Genomic DNA, 22,752 nt, shown 5'->3' on the forward strand with positions numbered 1-22,752 from the left:
ATACTTAGATATTTTTACTGAAAGTTGATATTAACGACAAACTAACAACTCAACTTTATGACAAACGGGATGATTTCAGCTTTTCCATCGTCAACTTCCCATATTTATGTAGCAATATTCCATTGTCACCTGCATATGGTGTTTTCATCTCTCAACGGATTCGATACGCAATACCTTCTTCTGCGTATGGTCAGTTTATAAATCGAGGTAAGCTGCCGTACTCACAAACAAATTGATGTTACAGGGGTTTCAAGAATCTCGTTTAAAGTAAGCATTTCGCAGTTTATCTGGGTCTCTGTCCAAATGGTTTTTCAAAAGGTGACTGAGTGGGCATTTTTTAAAGGTGATGTTCTTGCTCCAACAAAATTTTTATCCACGTCTTTCTTCTCATACCTTCCTACGAAAACTTGGAAATTGCTCAGTCTAAATCCTTTCTACCGACCACCAGTACTCCCTTACATGGCACAAACACCTTACTACAATGCTATTTACAAGCCATTAACGTGATCATTGGTTTTTTGTCTATTAAATCTAATTTGTATATGAAATGGCCAATAGATGTTTTCAAACCCGAGGGCGCATATGACGTCACATAAAATGGCGCTTAAAATAGCAAAAGTAAACATGCATATCGCAAGATTTTAATTTCATCGCTTTCAAACTTGAAAACTACGCAAAATATTTCATTAAAACACATTTAGTTTTAGGTATGAAAAAAATTAATTTTGCTGAAAAAATGAATTTTTTTTAGAAACATGCGTTGTGTCCTTTAAGATTAAAATTCAAACATATTTCAAGTACGTTGAAAATGAACTGGCCCACTGGGACTTCATTCCCTGGACCCATGGCGAGAGGTGCGAGTGTTTTAAAGCAACCTCAAAAATACCCTCATTGCGTGAATATCAATTATTCCTTAGCTATGTCCTTGGACTATAGCTTGAAGTAAGTCATTGGTTTAAACGATACTTCTTTCACAACAATCAACATTTTACAATATACATCTAAATAATATATGAAATTGGGGAAACACGGCAAGAGGCTTATACTAATCCCGCTCTCAACAATTAGAAAATGTTAAACTTTGTGATATATCTATAGTTCTTAATGTCTCATTAAAATTCTTTGACAGCTATTTGCGAACCGGAATGCAAAAACAAAGGAGTCTGCCAAAGCCCCGACACCTGTTTATGCGATGAAGATTATGGTGGTCCGACTTGTACAGATGGTAATCATCTCATCGCAAAAATAACTTATTCATTTTAAAATTTCTTTCACTTTTCATAACATTCGGTATATTTTTACTTTAGCCATTTGCAAACCTCATTGTTTGAATGGTGGCAGTTGTACCTCTCCACCCAGTACATGTTCCTGTACAGATAACTATAATGGATCACGATGTCAAACTCGTAAGATTATCATTCAAACTTCGTTATTGCCTTTTTTAATGTTATTAATACGATACCATATATTTCATCGCTAGTTGCAAAACCTGTATGAGACTATTGTACAGTAATGTATTTTATTGCAGATTTTTTTTTTTTAGAAACAATGGATTGTTTTTACTGATTATGAAAATGTCTTATTTCAGCTGTTTGTAATCCACAATGTCAAAATGGCGGATCATGCGTATCACCAGACACGTGTTCTTGTTTAGAGACGTACACCGGAAGTACCTGTGAAACCCGTAAGTATCTCTCAATATAAAAATATTACATGTTATAGGTTTAGTAAATGAATATTAACTGTGAACTAATTTGTTAAGGGATGGAAAACGCTCAACGAATCTAATACAAATTGAATTACCATTTTTAGATTCCTCTGTCAAGTAGTTTACAATCAGATGGAAAAATCGTATTTTTAAAGGAATGTAGAATGTGGTTAAAATCTCAAAGTACATCATTGTGAAATAGGTACTTAAAATATTGCATTGACGTGTTTGGACATATTGTCTGAAAACCCTGAATGCATGGCGTATAATATATCGAAAATAATCACTGTGCAATATGTTTCACAGTTCAATTTGCCAAAATAAAGCGTTCTAAGTCGAGTTTTCCTGCCGTCCCGTATGTAGCATAGCATACGATATAGCATACAAATGCCTGAGACAGCATTGTGAAATGTTCTATTGATGAGCAGAAAAATTCCTACTGAAGATATGTTTACTATCATAATAAGTACATCTCATTTAATGAGAAAAAGTATGGCAATTCAATATTCTGACTGCACTAATGAAAACATGGAAATCGATCATTGAATATTTTTCAAAGATGATGTAATTCTTATTATATGAATATTTTCACAAAACAATTTGTAAAGAATGCAACGTGCTAACATTTAATTTTTGTTAGTATAGTAATTTAAGTTATATCCGATTGTTTACCAATCACATAGATACGTAACCAACTTTTATGTAAAAAAAAAAAAAAAAAAAAAAAAAAAAAAAATATGGTGACCTATGCATTGCGCTCAAGCAAGATCGTTTAGTAGTGAGGGTTCTTTATCTTGCTAACACCTTTCATTACACGAGATCACCGTTTTAAGGTCTCGTGACTTTCACTTTCACTATCAAATCACCTGCGAGGTAGAATGTGAAAACACATTGTCAATGAAATATGAACATGAGGCCCACAGGCCATATCGGTCACAAAAATACTAGTGAAAAAGTATCACTACTTTCAAGTGCTATGGAATCAAGAAACAAACCTGTTCTGAATATCTAAGCTAAATTCTAATGTTTAGCAACAGTATAAAACAGGATGTGTTCTTAAAACTTTAATATCCTCAAAAGTGCATACACTGATGCAAAGCTTTACATAATATAATAGGTGTATTAACATCAAAACATTGAAAGTTATGACTATTTTTGACCCATCCTAGAGTCAAAACTCTGGGTTGTGAAATTCAACATTTTGTACACTATATAGTAAGTTTAGCCCCGCCCTGGAATCAGAGCCCCTATCCCGGGGATCATGAAATTTACAATTTTGGTAGAAGCCTTCCTGTTCTATATCACTATGCATTATGTTTTCTTAAACATGTGAAAATTGGTCAATTGTTGACAGTTTTTACCCCGCCCCTAAGGCCCTAGGGCATGCAAGAATCCTGAAATTTACAATTTATGTCCCCCTTGTTCCAACGATGCTTCATATAAAATTTGAAAGGAATTGGAATAGCAGTTATCAAGAAGAAGTTTAAAATGTTCAATTGTTGACGCACGACGACGGACGTCAACCAATTGCAATAGGTCACCTGAGTAAAATCAGGTGACTTAAAAATGAATTGGGTGATAGCCATTGCAAAATGTTCCAATTAAAAAAAACATTGAGTCCTTTGAGTATACCTGCATCAACTAGGATGGGATTAGGAGGTACCATAATTGATAACTATTTCTTCTCAACATTTGAAAGTATCAGAATGCAAACACAAGAGAGTATTAGGTTCTTTAGAATCATACGTACATGTATATAGTGTTGCAGACTATTGAATTTCTACAATGAGCAATAAATGTATTGAGCACTGAATTTTGTGTTCTATTTTCAGCTTTGTGTTCTCATCACTCTCCCTGTTTCCCTGGAGAATGTACTGACACTATAAATTGTCAGTGTAATGCTGGCTTTACGGGAGATGGAGGACTTCAACGATGTAAAACCTGTACGTATATAAACATGACTTGCAAACATAACCTATCATTTGGTCAAATCCTCTTTGGCCTGTTTCATAATGATTGTTCGGCATTCTTGGCACATTGAGTTTGACTACGGATTACTCCGTTTACCTGATCAAGACATAGGTCTTACGGAGAGTATGACCGGTCGACAGGGGAAGCTTCCTCCTCCTAGGCACCTGATCCCACCTCTGGTATGTCCTGGGCTCCATGTTTGACCAACACTTTATTTTGTATTCTTTGTGGGAGTTATGAGATTGATCACTGTTCGTTATATTCGCCTTTCATGGGTGAAAAAAACTGTTTAAGAGTAGTGGGAGAAATACTCCTTCTTTTGTCATTATACAAAGCTTAATTTTAACGATATTGATTGATTGATTAAATATTGTTTAACGTCCCTCTCGAGAATCTTTCACTCATATGGAGACGTCACCATTGCCGGTGAAGGGCTGTAAAATTTAGGCCTATGATCGGCGTTTACGGCCTTAGAGCAGGAAGGGATCTTTATCGTGCCACACCTGCTGTGACAGGGGACCTCGTTTTTTGCGGTCTCATCCGAAGGACCACCCTATTTAGTTGCCTCTTACGAGAAGGAAGGGGTAGTGAGGACCTATTTTAACTAATTTCTACTAAAAAAGATAGTTGAAATTGGTCATATTTTTTGTCTAGCAATATGTTACTCAACAGTTTTTCAGTTCACCTGATCCTTTGAGGAAGGGTAGGGCCACAATAGGGGATCAAAGTTTTACATGGAAATATATATGGAAACATTTTTAAAAATCTTCATCTCAACAACAGCAGATTCATTATTAAAACTGAAGTATTTAAATTCAAATCTGTCCAAATCAGGGACCCTGGGGGTGAAACATGGGAACATATAGGAAATTAATGGGGCACAGACATAATTTTTGAGTGATTGAAATTGGCGGGTTTTGTCATAGAAAGAAAAATTCATTTATACATATGTGAATTAAGATAGTTTCATACATTCCAAAATCAAATTTGTTCTCACATTTTTCATAGCCAGGAAACCATGGGCGGAGGACACCAATATTTCTAAAACGTATGAGAAGAGCATTGCATTCAACATATGTTAATGATAAACAAAGTTAGGGAGCAAGCATAAAGAAGAAAGAACAGAAACGTTTCGCTGTAGAAGAATATAACTACAGCTGTCAATTTTGGCGGCACGGTGATACATGCAATTGTGTCATGTGAGATGTAAACGCGTAAACATAATCAGGGGTCATGCTTTGTTCTTTAAATTATTTTGTACCAAAATCTTGTCCATGCCCCTTTGATTTCAACAAGTTATATTCAAAAGTAGCAGCGGCATGCTTAATCAGGTCCAAATGCAAGTATATTCCTCAAGTTGTGTCGATTCAAGTTTTTTTTTTTGGGGGGGGGGGGGGGGGGCCTGAGACTACAACTGGAGGCAAATTGTTTTGTCTTGTCTGTATGTTTGTCGGTTCGCAACTTAACCTTGTTTATAACTCTTGAATGAGTTATAGGACTCTCATAGTTCATGTGCACATTCCTTTTGGCAAGAACTTATCTTGCTGACATAGTTTCTAACCTTGTGACCTTGAACTTCGAATTTTATTTACTCTTATGAAAGCATAATGTATTCAATATCTCCTGTTCTATTTATAAGGTGAGTTTTGTAATTTGAAAATAGATTATATAAACTTGACCTTGGAGTTTAAACCCAATTTCAAAACTTTAACCTTACTCATAACATATACATTGTAAATACATGTAGATTCTTTATGGCATGACGTTTTATTTGATACATTTAATCATATTGATATGCAATAATCTTCAGGCAGTGTAAATTCAAGTTTGTTCAATTCAGGAGTATGATGGACCATAATATAGGAAATCAACTTTCACATGGGAATATATGTAATCATTACCTGATATAAATATAAGGCCAATGGTGGGTGTGGCAGTCGAAAGGGGATGCTTACTTTTTTATTTTACAATTTTTCCCGTTCCGTTTTCCATTCTGCATTTTAGCAACACCGTATCGGAATCTTTCTTTCGCAGATGGCGTGAACACTATTGAGATAAAACGGCATTGAATTATAGGCACTGCGAAAATAGTCTTTACTTCGGGTTATCATTTTATTGACAACGCCTATAATATATTAAAAGTGATATTTTGTTTTTAAAAACTTCTAAGAATTTAACATTTCTCTTATATCAGAGTCTTTGCATTGCAGTGGATACTAATAACACGCCCATCATAACGAAATGTTCAGCATCTCTGGCTAATATTGAGAGAACTGGAGATAAAAGAGAGCTGTACCGATTCATGACAGATTCTTCCGATCCAAACTCTACAGAACCTGACATGTTGTGGTTAAGCGATAAGGACTACAACTACGTCATAGCAGATTTTTCTGCAATATATGCTCCTCCTGATAACTTCACACAACCAGATTACGTCGCCAACTTTACATTAGGAATAGTGAAAGGGAAGATGCTACTAGATTTACGTAAAGTAGATAGAAAAGGTTGGTATATTATTTCAAAAGGGAAGGAATTCTTCAATGTATGCACAAAAATATATCCAAGATAAGTAATAAAGCTCCTTGTTTATTTGAAATTATATTAGATTTAATCTTACTTATTTTTCAAAGATCCAAACAATCCATTCATAAGTTTGAATAGATCAATATATGAATGCCCAAGTCAACCAGGATCTGCAAATCCAAGCACAGGCTTGTTCCTTTGCAACGTCACCAACCCGAATTTCGACAGACTGTTAGAGGACGGAGATAAGTAAATATTGCGTGAATTTAACTCAAATACGTGTATTATCGTTTCTGACCACAATGTACCAGTATCTGGAGTACTTCTACATTAATATTTCACCTTACATGTACATAGTAAGTATGTATTAAATGATGCTATGTTTGTGTTAATTGTAGTTTGACATTAACCGTAGTAGCCGAAAATGGAGGATTTCGAACATTGAAGAAACCATCGAACACATATGAAAACGACTACTTCATCGGCCAAACCTCGCAGAAATCAATGCTGTTTCGGTTTGACTTCCGAAAACCACACCACTGTCTGCTGGATGGTCCATGCCAATCAAAAGCTTTCACTGTAGACAAAGATATCACAAAGGTGAAATTGTACATTTCAAGAGTTGGAGAAGGCATGCGTTTCATCAAACAATGGGGGGGGGGGGGGTGTTCCATCTAAACTCACATTTATTTGTAATGATATAAATCTGGTAGGACATTGCATTACTCATGAAACATACAGATATAATATAAGTCGCTCTAAGTAAAAGCAACCAACCTTGTATGTTGATCAGTTACTTTAAAATTTGACCAAACTTTGATGAATATTTATTCATAAACAAGCAACTTTTGATTTAGAGAATAATGGCGACATTACTTCAAAAGTGTCACTTTTTCTCCATAGGAGATTTAGCATGTACTAATTTGGGAGATGTGACTTGATAACCGGGAGGGGAATGGTTTCTGGAAAATGCCGCATCTCATTTGCTATTTAACAAAGACTTCATATTTGGATTTCTTTTGCGGGTTTTGGTGGGTGACTTAAACTACATTGACTTGCACATAAAATTGAGTTTGTGTGATGGGAATTAAATGCTGCATAAAAACTGGTGGCTTTATACTTTATTAAAGAATTATTAATAGCATCATAATGACATCATAGACAGTTGCTTCTTCAACAAAAATGTTAAAAGGAAGTATTCAAATCTGGTAATCAGTCATCCAAAAATTTACTTTCTTAAACGTCACTCTCATTTCCCGCAAAATTGCTCTGAAGTTGAAATAAAAAATGTACTGGAGTTCCTCATTAATCATATCTTCGTAATTTTTCTTGATCAGGTTTTCCAACAGTCTGTTGGAATTTCCATGGGCACGAATTGTGCTCCTTTGTTGATGACCTGTTTTTATTTTCATATGAAGCAGAAGTTATTCAAAATCTTCTACGCGAAAAGAAAAAATATCTTGCTGTGGCCTTCGATTCGACATTTAGATATATCGACGACGTTTTATCTATTAACAATAATAACTTTCATTCATATGTCGATTTTATATATCCCTGTGAGCTCAAAGTAAAACACACCACAGAGTCGCCCACTTCTGCTTCATACTTAGATATTATATTGAAATTAGATATTAATGGCAAATTAACAACTCATGTTTATGACAAACGGGATGATTTCAGCTTCTCCATCGTCAACTTCCAAAATCTATGTAGAAATATTCCATTTTCACGTGCATATGGTGTTTACATCTCTTAACTGATTCGATACACAAGCGCTTGTTCTGCGTATGGTCAGTTTTTAAATCGAGGTAAGCTACTGACAAACAAGTTGATGTTACAGGCGTTTCAGGAGTCTCGTTTAAAGTCAGCATTTCGCAAATTCTATGGTCGTTATAACGATCTAGTTTGCCAATACAACCTATCATGTCGTCAAATGTTATCTGACGTGTTTTATACCGATTGTTTGACCGTTCTTGGCACACTGATTTTGACTACTGATAACTCCGTTTACCTGATCAAGATATAGGGCTCACGGCGGAAGTGACCGGTCGACAGGGGATGCTTACTCCTCCTAGGCACCTGATCCCACCCCTGGTGTGTCAAGGGGTCCGTGTTTGCCCAATTATTCTTTTTGTATTCCTGATAGAAATTGTGAGATTGATCACTTTCACCTTTCATATGTGATTATCTACATCATTTGCTTTGAAGTCTCATAATGACCTTAACCTTTGATCCACAAATCAGAACATATCAAACTTCAAATGGTTAACCAAGTGTATCAAACCTATGCATGCAATGCTATTTTGGGATGTGAAAATTACTGAAGTGTATTTATACTATAACCTAGTCCTCCCATCCTGAATGAAAATCTTTTCAGAGTTTCTTTTAGGTCTATCCTCGGCACCCACCCCCAATAGTCAATGGTGTGCATATAAATTTGTTGAATGACAACCTACTTTTAATGAAGTCTGAAGAATTGTTTCATCAGCCACCAGTAAATTCGAAAACTGTTAATGAAAGATATCAATCATTCCAATATACATTACTTTGAAAATACTTTATATGTATTGCTTACTCCTCCTAGGTACCTGATCCCACCTCTGGTGTGTCCAGGGGGTCCGTGTTTGCCCAACTCTCTATTTTGTATTGCTTATAGGAGTTATGAGACTGATCACTGTTATCTTCACCTTTCATGTAGGTTCTGACCTCATTACTTGGTGCACAAATATAATTCATTGTTCCCCATATGTCACGCTCGCATATACTTCGTAAAGAAATACAGTGTGCTGCATTATACAGGTTACCCCAGGTTCCTCTTCTATCACTACCATGACTTGTCGAATTTCCTGACAACAGATAGACTTGTCTTCAGTTGGCATTGAAGAAAAGTGGCGGCAGGTGGATCTGGTTTAATCAAAACATGCAAGATCTATATTTCAGTGTCCATTTACCGACAAACTAATACCATAATTTCATAAATATTAGCTCTTAATATGTTGGGGGCTCAATATCCACTGCTTTAAAGGCGCACTATCAGCAGTACGAACTTCGAAGTCATTATCGTCTTTCATTTTTAGAAATATTCTTATTTGTCATTTCTTTTTAAATTTCCTTTATATGCAAACAAACTATTTACTTCCTTATTTGATGCATGTAGGAAAAACGTATCAATAGATTATAATGAACTAACCAGTTATTCAATAACTTATTATGCCCCCCCCCCCCCTTCAAAGAAGAGGGGCATATTGGTTTGCACCTGTCGGTCGGTAGACCACATGTTGTCCGCTTAATATCTTGAAAACCATTCACTTGATCGTAATGATATTTCAGATGTGGGTTGGTTATAAAAAGAAGAGAACCACTATTGTTTTTCAGGTCAAAAGGTTAAAGGTCAAGGGTCAGTCTACTCTGGACATAGGAATATACTGTCCACTCAATATCTTGAGAATCCTTTGCTTGACAGACATCAAACTTGGTACACTGGTACATCATCAGGAGAAGATGACATCTATTGATTTTGAGGTCACAAAGTCAAAGGTCAAGGGTCGAACTGGACATAGGAATATACTGTCCGCTCAATATCTTGAGAACCCTTTGCTTGACAGACATCAAACTTGGTACACTGGTACATCTTCAGGCGAAGACGACCTCTATTGATTTTCAGATCACATGGTCAAATGTCAAGGGTCAAACTGGACATTGGAATATACTGTCTGCTCAATATCTTGAAAACCCTTTGCTTGACAGACATTAAACTTGGTACACTGGTACATCATCAGGAGAAGACGACACCTATTGATTTTGAGGTCGCGTGGTCAAGGGTCAAACTGGACATAGGAATATACTGTCCACTCAATATCTTGAGAACCCTTTGCTTGACAGACATCAAACTTGGTACACTGGTACATCATCAGGAGAAGATGACTCCTATTGATTTTGAGGTCACATGGTCAAGGGTCAAACTGGACATAGCAATATACTGTACATTCAATATCTTGAGAACCCTTTGCTTGACAGACATCAAACTTGGTACACTGGTACATCTTCAGGAGTTGATGACCCCTATTGATTTTTAGGTCACATCGTCAATCCACTCTTGACATAGGAAGATATTGTCTGCTCAATATTATGAATTGATGATACTCCTCTCAATTAAATGATGTGTGTTTATAATTTTCAATTTTGCACCATGGGAGGCATATGTGTTTTACAAACATCTCTTGTTATTTCCAACTCGCTCGTAGGTGGTTGTAGGGCTGTTCTCAGGCGAACGATTTTGGTCTAGGTCAGTCTTCGACTAAAACAAGTTCAGTTGTGTCTCTCATTCGACATCGGAACCTTCGATTATTTCTAAATCCGGTGAAATAACGCTTAAGTCACTGCATCCAGTAAGTGCTCTACCAAGCCCCTATCTTTGCTCCTCACGAAAATGTTAACAGCTGTGAAGGAGAAACTTCAAACTTACTGTGCGACTACATATGCCAGAAGTGGTGTTAATCAAATGTGGATTCTAAAAAATTCTAAAGAACTTTTAGTAAACTTGAAATCACAGAATTTTTCCCAAATCAATAGCATTAAAACCTATGACTTTTTAACACTATACACGACCATTCCTCACGATAAATTAAAGACTAGACTTTTTGACATCATAGACAGTTGCTTCTTCAACAAAAACGGAAAACGGAAATATTCATATCTAGTGATCAGTCATTCAAAAACTTACTTTGTTAAACACCACTCTGATTCCACGCACAAGTACTCTGAAGTTGAAATAAAAAATATGCTAGAGTTCCTCATTGACAATATCTTCGTGGTCTTTGGTGATCAGGTGTTCCAACAGTCTGTTGGAATTCCCATGGGCACGAATTCTGCTCCTTTGTTAGCTGACCTGTTTTTATATTCATATGAAGCAGAATTTATTCAAAAACTTCTACGTGAGAAGAAAAAATCTCTCGATGTGACCTTCAATTCGACTTTTAGATATATCGATGACGTTTTGTCTATTAACAATGATAGCTTTCATTCATATGTCGATTTGATATATCCCTGTGAGCTCGAAATAAAGGACACCACAGAGTCGTCCATTTCTGCTTCATACTTAGATATTTTATTGAAAGTAGACATTAACGGCAAACTAACAACTCAACTGTATGACAAACGGGATGATTTCAGCTTCTCCATCGTCAACTTCCCACATTTATGTAGCAATATTCCATTATCACCTGCATATGGTGTTTATATATCTCAACTGATTCGATATGCAAGAGCTTGTTCTGGGTATAGTCAGTTTTTAAATCGAGGTAAGCTACTGACAAACAAGTTGATGGTACAGGGATTTCAACAGTCTCGATTGAAGTCAGCATTTCGCAAATTCTATGGTCGTTATAACGATCTAGTTCGTCAATACAACCTCGCATTGGGTTAAATGCTGTCTGACGTGTTTCATACCGATTGTTAAGCCGTTCTTGGCACACTGATTTTGACTGTGGATAACTCCGTTTACCTGATCAGGATATGGGGCTCACGGCGGGTGTGACCGGTCAACAGGGGATGCTTACTCCTCCTAGGCACCTGATCCCACCTCTGGTGTGTCCAGGGGTCCGTGTTTGCCCAACTATCTATTTTGTATTGCTTGTAGGAGTTATGAGATTGATCACTGTTCGTTGTCTTCACCTTGCATATACTACTGTTAGTCTTTATGTGTTCCATACTAGCCGCCATGTGTGATCCCGGTGTGACATCATAGCTGAGTAGCCTCGTTTTCAGTTCTTTCTCATTTGCTTGATTGCATTTTGATAGCAGGTAAAATAGCTACATTATACGATCGATAACTATCATTTCTGCGCCAATTTTGATGTGGGTTTTTTTTACGCTCAGCTCAGTAAAGCACAATTAAATATGATCTCATTGCGTGGGCCTTTTAATGATTAATCATTTCAAAAAGCCGGATGTATGTATTTTTTAATATTTCATAACTCCTTGGGGGATTTAAATTCAATTACATACATGATACATGTAGATAGAATATGATCGTTGCATGTATAAACCGTATTTAGTGTCAACTGCACCAGTACATGGTCGTTATTGCATGTGTTTATTCAGTATAAATAACTGGACCAATCACCTGGTACACACCTATCAACTACTTAATTCTATGGTATTATGAAAGCAAAACCAAAAGTTGCACACTTTTTAACATCTTTCTGACACTAGAACTCGTAGGGTTTTAAAGACAATAGTTCCATATACTTCTACATGTATATCAAATATATAAAATGAATACCTTTATGCATTCTATTTACGCATAAAAGATACAGCTATGAAAAAATCCAGAAGGTTTTGAACTGTCAAACATGTGATCATTAAAAGGCGATCACGGCATTCATTAAAATTGGCATTGGAATCTCACACGAATCCCTAATACTGTTTCGCATTAAACAAATTAGCAGTGAGAGTAGGTAGATATTGTCGCCGACGACAATAAATGTATGTGCCGCGATGAAAAAAATGTATGTCTTGTCTAGGTATACATTGTCGTCGGTGACAATATGTGCCAACGAACAGCAACATACTTTTGAAAGAAATATGTGTATGCTGGTCTTAATGCTAGAAACACGGTGGGTGTGACCGGTCGACAGAGGATGCTTACTCCTCCTAGGCACCTAATCCCACCTCCGGTGTGTCCAGGGGTCCGTGTTTGCTCAACTATCTATTTGTTGATCACTGTTCGTTATCTTCACCTTTCATCTTCATCTTTCATGAATGGTTCAAAACAGTGACGAACGGAACAAAATTATATTGAGTGGTTAATTTTCTGCATATTTGTGATGTTTATGATGTTGAACGTTTAAATGAATACTATCTGTAGCAATCTCACTTTATATGTAAGGTGAAGATAACGAACAGTGATCAATCTCATAACTCCTACAAGCAATACAAAATAGATAGTTGGGCAAACACGGACCCCTGGACACACCAGAGGTGGGATCAGGTGCCTAGGAGGAGTAAGCATCCCCTGTTGACCGGTCACACCCGCCGTGAGCCCCATATCCTGATCAGGTAAACATCAAAATTTATGATTGCTTAATTGGGGAGATCATGTAGCCCTCCAAAGGGAGTAGATAACTACATGTATGGAATCATAAATTTATTAGTATCAAAGAAATGATTATCAGCGATATAGTATATCATCGGTAATTATCAAGATATAGAGATCACGGTGGGTTTGACCGGTGGACAGAGGATGCTTACTCATCCTCGTCATCTTCTCCCACCAGGGTATGTCCAGGGGTCCGTGTTTGCCCCGCTCTCTTCTGTGTATTGCTTATGGGAGTTATTCATCACTTTCATTATCTTCACCTTCCAGCATATAGACATTATAGATCTGGTTTTATTTTATTTTTATTTTATTTTTTTAGACTTTATTCTTTGTAAATTAATGCACAATGATATGTACTACTGTCGCGAAATTCAGTTCCTAATATATTTCAACTGTGATTGATTGATGTTTTCCGCCACACTCAACAATTTTTTCAGTTATCTGGTGGCGCCCAGTTTTTATTGGTGGAAGAGAGAACCAAGATACAATGTACCTGGGAAGAGACCACCGACCTTCCGAAAGTAAACTGATAAACTTCCTCACTTACCGGCGCGAGCGGGATTCGACTGTGTAGTTCTTATGACAGAAATTGGATGTCATACATTTTACTAATACAACGTATACTAAAGTTTCCGGATTAGGGTGCACTCAAACGCAATCAGTGATTAACAATCCATTGAGATGGTCTTAGCTTTTCATATATAAAATTTGACTTTGCAGGATTCACTTACATTTTCCTGGGATGGATGGTCTGATTCGCTCTCCGGAATGGGAAGGTATACAATTCAGGAGTTTCTTCTTAAACCGAACGAGAACGTGAATCCAAATCTTACAGAGCCAAATCCTTGGGATCCATCTAAGTCATTCTCCTTTAGTGACTCGGAAAGAAATTTTACATACACACCAGATCAACCGGGAATGTACGCCTTTCTCCTGAATGTAATAGATAATGCAAACAATACTCAATATGCAAGAACTCTGGTTTTATATGATAATCAATCTTCAGTTACCATCGATACGAATTCGCCCCTAATTGCAACAAGTGCAGCAGAAGAGACAAACTATAAATGGCAGAATAGTCTGACTACCAACATATCCATCTCCTGGAGAGGACATTTCAGAAACACATTTCATGAAAACAATAAACTCTTAGTTCCTGTAACACCCTATAAATACTACAATCATTATGTAAAATTCCACAAAGCTGTGCCGGATAAGCTAGAGGATAAATACGGCGATAGAACACTGGCACGTGTAACAAATGTGCACGGTATCGTTGGATTTCAATACACGTATCGACATGTGAATCAGGGAAGTCAACCACCGTCTGATTGGAATCCTGTAAGCGATATAAACTCACAAACAGCATCTTTCAATATCCCAAGGAGTAATGGAGATGGTTTAAATGTGTGGGTTAAAGCCACTGACGTCCTTGGAAATAAACAGATTGACGTCATGCAAGTTTACTTTGACGAAACGCCTCCAGATCCTTTAACACAAAGGAGTGTCAACTTCATCAAAAATCTGAAAAATTCCACCTTTCCTTTCTCAAGTCGGTGAGTATATCTTGAAATGTTATGATTCCAGTTTGATTTCATTACATTTGTAATTTCATCTCCTATATAACGCCGTTTCTTCTGTCCACTCACCCGTTGTTATCTTATAATATTAGACCTATATTGTGTATATACATGTACTAGATGTAGTCCGATGTGTTAAGTAACCCAGAAACAATACAGAATTAAAAAAAAAGAACAGTTCCTTCAAGACAGCATAATGCTTGATCAAATGTCTGAAATGTTAACAACAATTTCTATTTTAACAGCTTAGTGGTTGAGGCTCACGACGGTGACAGTGGTATACACAAAATAAGTTGGATTTTCAAGTCGAATTACAGCGATGCCATCTTTAAAACTGGTTTTATACCCGGAAACAAATCAGAGGTATTTTACCGCGTTCTGGGACTTTTTGTTTTCACAAGATATACAATAAATCATCATAGTATCTCTAGATAAAGGGATTGAGCTACTCTTTAAAATAAATGCACTCTTGAATATTACTTTGGGTCCTATGTAATTGTCAATTGCAACGTTTTTCATTGAATAAATTGTTACTGTGATAAATAAAATGCTTAATTACAGACGATGCTTAATTTCAAAGATGGATACGACGACCGCATGGGCGACTATTTTTATTACAGCCATTACCTAGAAGTTAATAACTGCTGGATGGTGGTTTCCAAGGAAAATTTTCAGACTGAATTTATCAATTTGGAGCTCACGGCCTATAACAGAGCTTTGGAATCAACTAACTTCTCCTTGATGGTACATATATTGAATGTTTTCTAAATGTACGTACAGTTTTCAGCAGATTAATCTTCAGCCAATGTCGACATTTTATCTTTCAGATACCGGATTTAGAATCCTTGGACGGAATAGACGAGTGTAAGTTTAAACTGTAATAAGATGTTGAGTGAATAAAATGTAAAACATTAACATGCAAAGTAAAAAGTAAAACTGATGAATAATTGATATCATTTACACACCTCTATAATTTACCACCTATAAAGTTTACGTATATACATCTATCTCAGCATTCCAACTTTGGCACATGAAAGGTGAAGATAACGAACAGTGATCAATCTCACAAACCCTTTATGAAATATAAAATAGAGAGTTAGGCAAACACGGACCCCTAGATATACCAGAGGTGGGATGAGGTGCATAGGAGGACTAAACAATCCCTGTCGACCGGGCACATCCGCCGTGAGCCCTATATCTTGATCAGGTAAACGGAGTAATCCTTAATCAAATCAGTCTATAAAGAACGGCCTACCAATCGGTATGAAACACGACAGACAGGATTTCACCCAATGAAAGTTTGTATTAGCAAACTTGATCGTTATAACAACCATAGAATTTGCGAAATGCTGACGTTCGACGAGACTGTTCAAACCCCTTTAACATCAATTTGTTCGTCAGTAGCTTGTCTCGATTTAAAAACTGATGATACGCAGACCCAGCTCTTTCGTATCGAATCAGGTGAGAGACAAACACCATTTGCAGGTGATAATGGAATGTTGCTACATAAAATTAATATGGGAAGTTGAGGATGGGGAAGCTGAAACCATCCAGTTTGTCTTACAATTGAGTTATTGATATATTTTTCTACCATTACTACAATACAAAATAATTGCTTTCTATTTTCAGTATTACATGTTTACATACAATCACTGTCTATTTTTCTAGTATTACATGTATACATGCAATCACTGTCTATTTTTCTAGTATTACATGTATACATACAATCACTGTCTATTTTTGTAGTATTACATGTTTACATACAATCACTGTCTATTTTTAGTATTACATGTTTACATACAATCACTGTCTATTTTTGTAGTATTACATGTTTACATACAATCACTGTCTATTTTTCTAGTATTACATGTATACATACAATCACTGTCTATTTTTCTAGTATTACATGTTTACATACAATCACTGTCTATTTTTCTAGTAATACATGTTTACACTCAATCAGTTTATTTATTTTAGTATTACATGTATACATACAATCACTGTCTATTTTTCTAACACCATACATACAAGTAATCACAATTTTAATCTGACATCATGCATACAAGTCACCATGTTTTGTTGTTTTTCTAGATATTAACAGATGTATAATGTACCTTGATTTTGAATGTGCATATAAATATTGTGTGCTCGATCGAGATATCGCTCAATAAATTATCACGGAAAATGTCTGATAGATTCTGGGCCAACAAATCTGCGCGTGGTAGAGACGTTCGACAATGGAGTACGGTTGCAGTGGATTGTCTCCCCTACCTGTTACACGATAACAAGGATTACTGTTACGGGAGTATCAACTGGCGGGAAAACGTTTTATCGTCTGGTTGACAAGGACTCCGATTACTTCGATCTCACAGGGCTGGACTCAGAGACGACGTATAACTTATCTTTCGTCACAGAATATGGAAATCAGAGAAGTGATCCAGTATTTCTCACGTTCCGTACCATGGAATCGCCAGCTGCTCTTACTACTGGTGCAATTGCTGGCATATCCACAGGTTAATAACATTATTTTTTCAATTCATAGACTTAACGTCCCATATACCGTGGTTACCCATAATTCTTATTGCTTTTTTGAAAGAACAAGATCATGAAATCAAGTGATACACAATATACAGTTTTCTATCTTACAATAGCAAATGTTAATTGACCACTAATAGAATTATATACGACAGAAATTGTATTAAAAAAACACAATAAAATAATTCACAGGGTGATCAAAGCCACCACCAGGGGCGGATCTAGGAATAACGATTACGGGGGCGCAACCTTATGAGGCAGTGGGTCTGGGAGCCGCCTTGAGGCCCCCAGTGGGTCAAGGGCGAAGCTCTGGTGGGGGCCCAGGGGGCGAAACCCCCGAAAGCTCCTGGATTTTAAAGGGCTTGAAATATGTCTCCTATGTACACCCAAAGTCAATAAAAGCGTGCAATTGAGGGTTTCAAAATCATAGTTTATCGACCATTCAAAATATATATGGTAACATGCGTTTATTAATGGTAAATATCTGTTGAACACTCGCCTCAAATTGTTTCAAGTTAAGTATGACAGATTTATTTTTTACAGTAGGTCAAAGTATGGTATATTTTTCGAGATTTTTCTCACATGTAACCATCGTTACTGAGTCCTTGACATGATAATATGTAAGATATACATTAATTCTCCATGTATTATTCCATAACTTGTATTGGAATTGACTGAGCATATATTTTTCTAATTTGCGAAAGACAATAAATACAGGTTTTCAAAGAAAATATTTAATCACCACAACAAGAAATTATCTGCTGTAAAAGTCAGCAATAAGATTTTAAGAGCGCAAAATAAACGACTAGATATCACTTTCAATATCTTTGAAATGGCAGAAAATAAAATTGATTAACATATATTCTCGAACAGTTCAATATGTATGAAACATGAAAACAAAAGACTAGCAATAGATATAGAACGATAGCTTTTTTGTATGTAAATGAAGTAGCGCTATAATTATGTAACGTATGTTTCAACACTTACACAACAGTACATCCATGAAAATATTATGCCAAAACGATGTCACCATCAGTTATTCTTTACGATTGATGTTGCAAAATCATAACGACATCACTTAATTCAATGGAAATACCAATTTTAATAGAAATATAACGTAGACAAGCAAAATTTTTTACCAAATGTGTCTTTTCTTCTGAATTTGTTAATTTGCAATAAATATGCGATTAAAACAAAAGTGAAAGATTGATGTTTCGCTATATAAATGCTCATGATTCTTCTAGAAATAACAGACACATATTTTGAAACCTGGATTGCTCTTTGTTATAATAAACAATGAAAGTAACGGATGTTTCTTATTTTTCCTTTCATTACTATAACCACATCATTTCTATTCAAAAAATGGAAAGAATCATATTTACCCATTTCTAACAATCTGTTTACAATAATAATATAAAGAAAATGTTTAATTTCCCAACATTTTGATTAAATGTATACCGAATCTTATGTTTTTGCTGCTTATTTTGGAATACCTTTCCATAGAAACTGTCAGTATAATCCACCACACGGTGTTATGAATGAATATTTAACGTGGACCTTAAGACATAGATGTCCCCTATTAATTTTGAGGTCAAAAGGACAACGGTTAAACTACTGTGGACATACGCTATTGTCCGTTGAGAAATCTTTCCTTGATAGACATCAAACTTGAAACACTGGTGCCCCTTATGAATAAGATGACCCCCATTGGATTCCAAGTCACAAGGTCAAATGTCATACAAAATTACTCAAGTGACCAGTTGCTTATAAGTAATTTGAGAGACAAAACTTACATGTATCATTATGGTAGCCTTTGACCAGTAGTTAAACCTTTATTTTCACTGTCTATACAGACATTCTACCTTTTCAGAATTGCCACAAGGGGAGCATATAATATTATTTCTAAAACATTTTTTCATGGTTGTTCTTATGTTTTAATACATTTTTTTCATGGTAGTTATTCTGTACTTCTGCTCTCACAAGCGCCATTTCTGAAAAAATAAATAAAAAATTATTAAAAACAAGTAGAATAATATTACGTAACGGAATTTCTGGTAACATACGTTACACTCAGATAAAATATTTTTGAATGATTTCTCTATAAGATTGCATAGAACAATCATCAGAGATTAGTTCCTTCATTTCTAAGATATATTATGAAAAGATGCTGAATTCTAGCAAATTGATAAATGTAGAGTTGCATAGTTACATGTATCATAAATAGGAGTGGACAGTAGCAGAGAAAAACATGGCCTGTATTTCTTGCAGAGGATATCTGTATATGCTTGTGAATACAGGAACAATAACACATTTGTTTCTTCATAACATAGTTAATATTCAACAAACATATCAATAAAGATGATATTTTGTCAATATGTAGTTCAATATTTGATGTCTAATCAAGCATTTCATTAAGTAGCATACGTTACTTTGAGTAACGTATGTTACCAGCATTCTACTCAATGTAATTCTTACACCAGAGGAATTTCGAGATATTTGGAATACGATATACATTCTTTGATATCAGAAGAACAAATTGAGACCAAAACATTCCATCTGCTTAATCAATTTTGTATATCAAACATTGCAGTTGTTGTAACAGTACTTACCGTAAGGGAAAATTAATCCTAATTCTCAAAGTTTAACACGTATTGACTTTCAAACTCAAATGTTCATAGTAGACGTTCATGTCGTATATCACATCATGCAGAGAGAGAGCAAAAATACGCCGGAAATTGTTCTATCATTCCCTTTAATTAATTTCTCGGTAACGAATGTTACATCACGAATGTTACATCTTGACACGTTTGTCAAATTTCAGACCAACCAATGACTTCTGCAAAAGAAATGTTTATATTTTCATTCTCTGTACACTACGAGATTTTCATAAAAGGGGTAACATTTGCTCTGCAAATACGTTTTCATAAAAAGTTTATTGTATCGTATGTTACATTTCTAAAATCAGAATGCAAAATTTTGAGAATAATGATGACTTCTTCGCAATGCCACATCCAAATATCGCTTGATGAATATTTTCCCACCGTTTTTGAATATTTTAGCGCCAAAATAGATCAAAAACATAAAGATAATACGAAATCTTTGTCCATACATTGGGTGTTTAATTGACCCTATGATCACATAATATAATCTGGCGACATGGAGTAATATATACACCACTGCTTAAAATCATACGCAAAAGGTGTTAAACTTTTATTGAATGAAAATTTAGGAAATACAAATGATATTAACGCAAAGAAAATTAAAAAGCACGCTCTCAGATTTTTATATTTGCTTGTTCAATTTTAAAAATTGAGTCGGCGACAGTCACGTATGTTACAAAATTAGGGTATCTACGCTTCCTACCAAGTTTATAAGTAAAGGGGAAATAAAAAGTATACCATGCCTAGGAAGGCTATGGGTCCATGAATGTATAGCACACAAAATATATGATTTGATATAGCTTATTTTCTAATAAAGTGCCGGCGACATCGATTGCACGCTTTTATTGACTTTGAGTGTGTAGTCATTTTTACTATTTTCTGTCATTTTTAATAAGGTGAAATTAATAAGATGACGCAAATCTTAAGGGGTTTTGGAAAAAATGCAAGCTCTCCCAATAAAAGTAATTCAATAAATCAAAAGACTTTGTCATTTATTTCTTTGAGAGTGAAAGAAATTCTTACTTCTTTTATCGTTTACATTATTCTAAACAAGAGACCACGATTTACCTTAAATTTGAACATTTTAGGGGGAACGCGCGCCGGCTGCGCCCCTCCCCATTTAATCCACACTGACCACCGGATGTGCTGATAAATAACAAGAATTGATAGATGACCGCATTTAATAATTTTAAAGGTGTTGGATAACTTCCATTCTTGCTTCATGTATATTGTTATTCATATATATAATTCCTAATGAAAGCCATGTACTTTTTTGTAGTAATGTTGATTTTGCTTGGGGTTATCATTGCTGGCGTGATCCTATGGAGAACTGGAAGGTTGACAGTCGCCAAACAGGGGATTCAAAGGCGTATGACGGTTGCAAGACAAAGAATTCAAAACCGTTTCTCGCATGCAGTTTATGTAAGATAATGGAATGACAGGCATTTTCCAACATATAAAAAATTGCACCACTTTAGAAATTCATTTCAAAATTATGGATTATCTCCCTCACGCATATCTCTTATCCTTAGACGAAATTGACTCCACTTTTTTGGCACACTGTTTTACCCTATAATAGCTCTAAAACTTAATTGTTATTTCGGATTTCAAACATTTCGGTTGAGCATCACTGAAGAGACATTATTTGTCGAAATGCGCATCTGGTGCATCAAAATTGGTACCGTATAAGTTTTACATTTAGAACAATTTACGAAAATAACACTGTTTTAACAGTGTCAATGTCATGAAACTTTTATAGCAATCATTCATGAGGTGATGTCACTGCCTTTTTGGTATTTCAAATGCTATCGTTTAGTTTCAAAACTTGTTCTTTTATATTGTAATCATATTTATATAATATATGATTTATAGATATAATACATATATGTAAGTGGTGCGTTTTTATGATGTTCTGTGTATTACAACAATTACTTTTGTTTCACTGCTTATACAATATACACACACGTATTCGGAAGCCGGTTGGTGCCGAAAACAATTCAATCTGGCCGCGGCCATATAATTACAGTCCCTAAAACTTTCTACTTTCCCCCTTGAACAATGAGCGAACGGTGACTCAACAGTGTGTGTTCGTTGGTGAACGCTGAACGAGCTCAGTCTCGAGCGCAAAGTAAGCGGTGCTCGAGCGAACAGTGATATTTGTATTCAAGCAATGAATAAAATTTGTAGTGCCGATATCACCAGACGGCATTAAAAGCTGTATTGCCTATTTTGTGAATACTTCCCAGAACAAGAAAATAAATAAAGATGCATGGAATGTCGTGAGAAATATGATGCATCTGTGTATGTGTGTACCGGTACATGCGCATTGCATAACTATGTATTATGTTACTTTCGAGACATACGTTTCTTCAAACGCTGTTAAATATATCCTACATCAAGGAAAAAAGTTAAAAAACGATAAACCAAACAACAGCTAATGATAAGAAAGATAATTAGCGGATAATTCAAGAAATTGTTTAGCATCTTTAACGATTATTCATAATTGATCACATCAAATGATGAAATGTGGCGCCTAGTCATTCCCTATGAGTATCATATCATTACAACTAAGTTTTTTCAATGACTTGCTCAGGAATATGTGCATTGAAAGCTTTAGAGAAAATCTTCAGTTGTTTACTCAATAATAAAATAAACTGAGATCGGGAAACTTCGTTT

At 35.6% G+C, this 22,752-nt stretch overlaps 1 protein-coding gene across 1 annotated transcript in view; it reads left to right on the forward strand.

Moving 5' to 3' along the window:
- The window catches only part of LOC125651937 (uncharacterized), a 59,297-nt gene that overhangs the window by 25,914 nt on the left and 10,631 nt on the right, over positions 1 to 22,752 (forward strand). Inside the window, exons 6-18 of the mRNA XM_048880789.2 lie at positions 1,130 to 1,225; positions 1,308 to 1,406; positions 1,589 to 1,684; positions 3,541 to 3,651; positions 5,890 to 6,183; positions 6,310 to 6,451; positions 6,601 to 6,802; positions 14,022 to 14,857; positions 15,127 to 15,244; positions 15,443 to 15,625; positions 15,709 to 15,745; positions 17,077 to 17,394; positions 21,356 to 21,498. Of these exons, the coding sequence (XP_048736746.2) occupies positions 1,130 to 1,225; positions 1,308 to 1,406; positions 1,589 to 1,684; positions 3,541 to 3,651; positions 5,890 to 6,183; positions 6,310 to 6,451; positions 6,601 to 6,802; positions 14,022 to 14,857; positions 15,127 to 15,244; positions 15,443 to 15,625; positions 15,709 to 15,745; positions 17,077 to 17,394; positions 21,356 to 21,498 (2,675 nt within the window). The remainder of the gene's footprint in view (positions 1 to 1,129; positions 1,226 to 1,307; positions 1,407 to 1,588; positions 1,685 to 3,540; positions 3,652 to 5,889; positions 6,184 to 6,309; positions 6,452 to 6,600; positions 6,803 to 14,021; positions 14,858 to 15,126; positions 15,245 to 15,442; positions 15,626 to 15,708; positions 15,746 to 17,076; positions 17,395 to 21,355; positions 21,499 to 22,752) is intronic.

Source organism: Ostrea edulis, chromosome 5 (assembly GCF_947568905.1).
Source record: "Ostrea edulis chromosome 5, xbOstEdul1.1, whole genome shotgun sequence".
In the NCBI taxonomy this organism is placed as follows: Eukaryota; Metazoa; Mollusca; class Bivalvia; order Ostreida; family Ostreidae; genus Ostrea; species Ostrea edulis.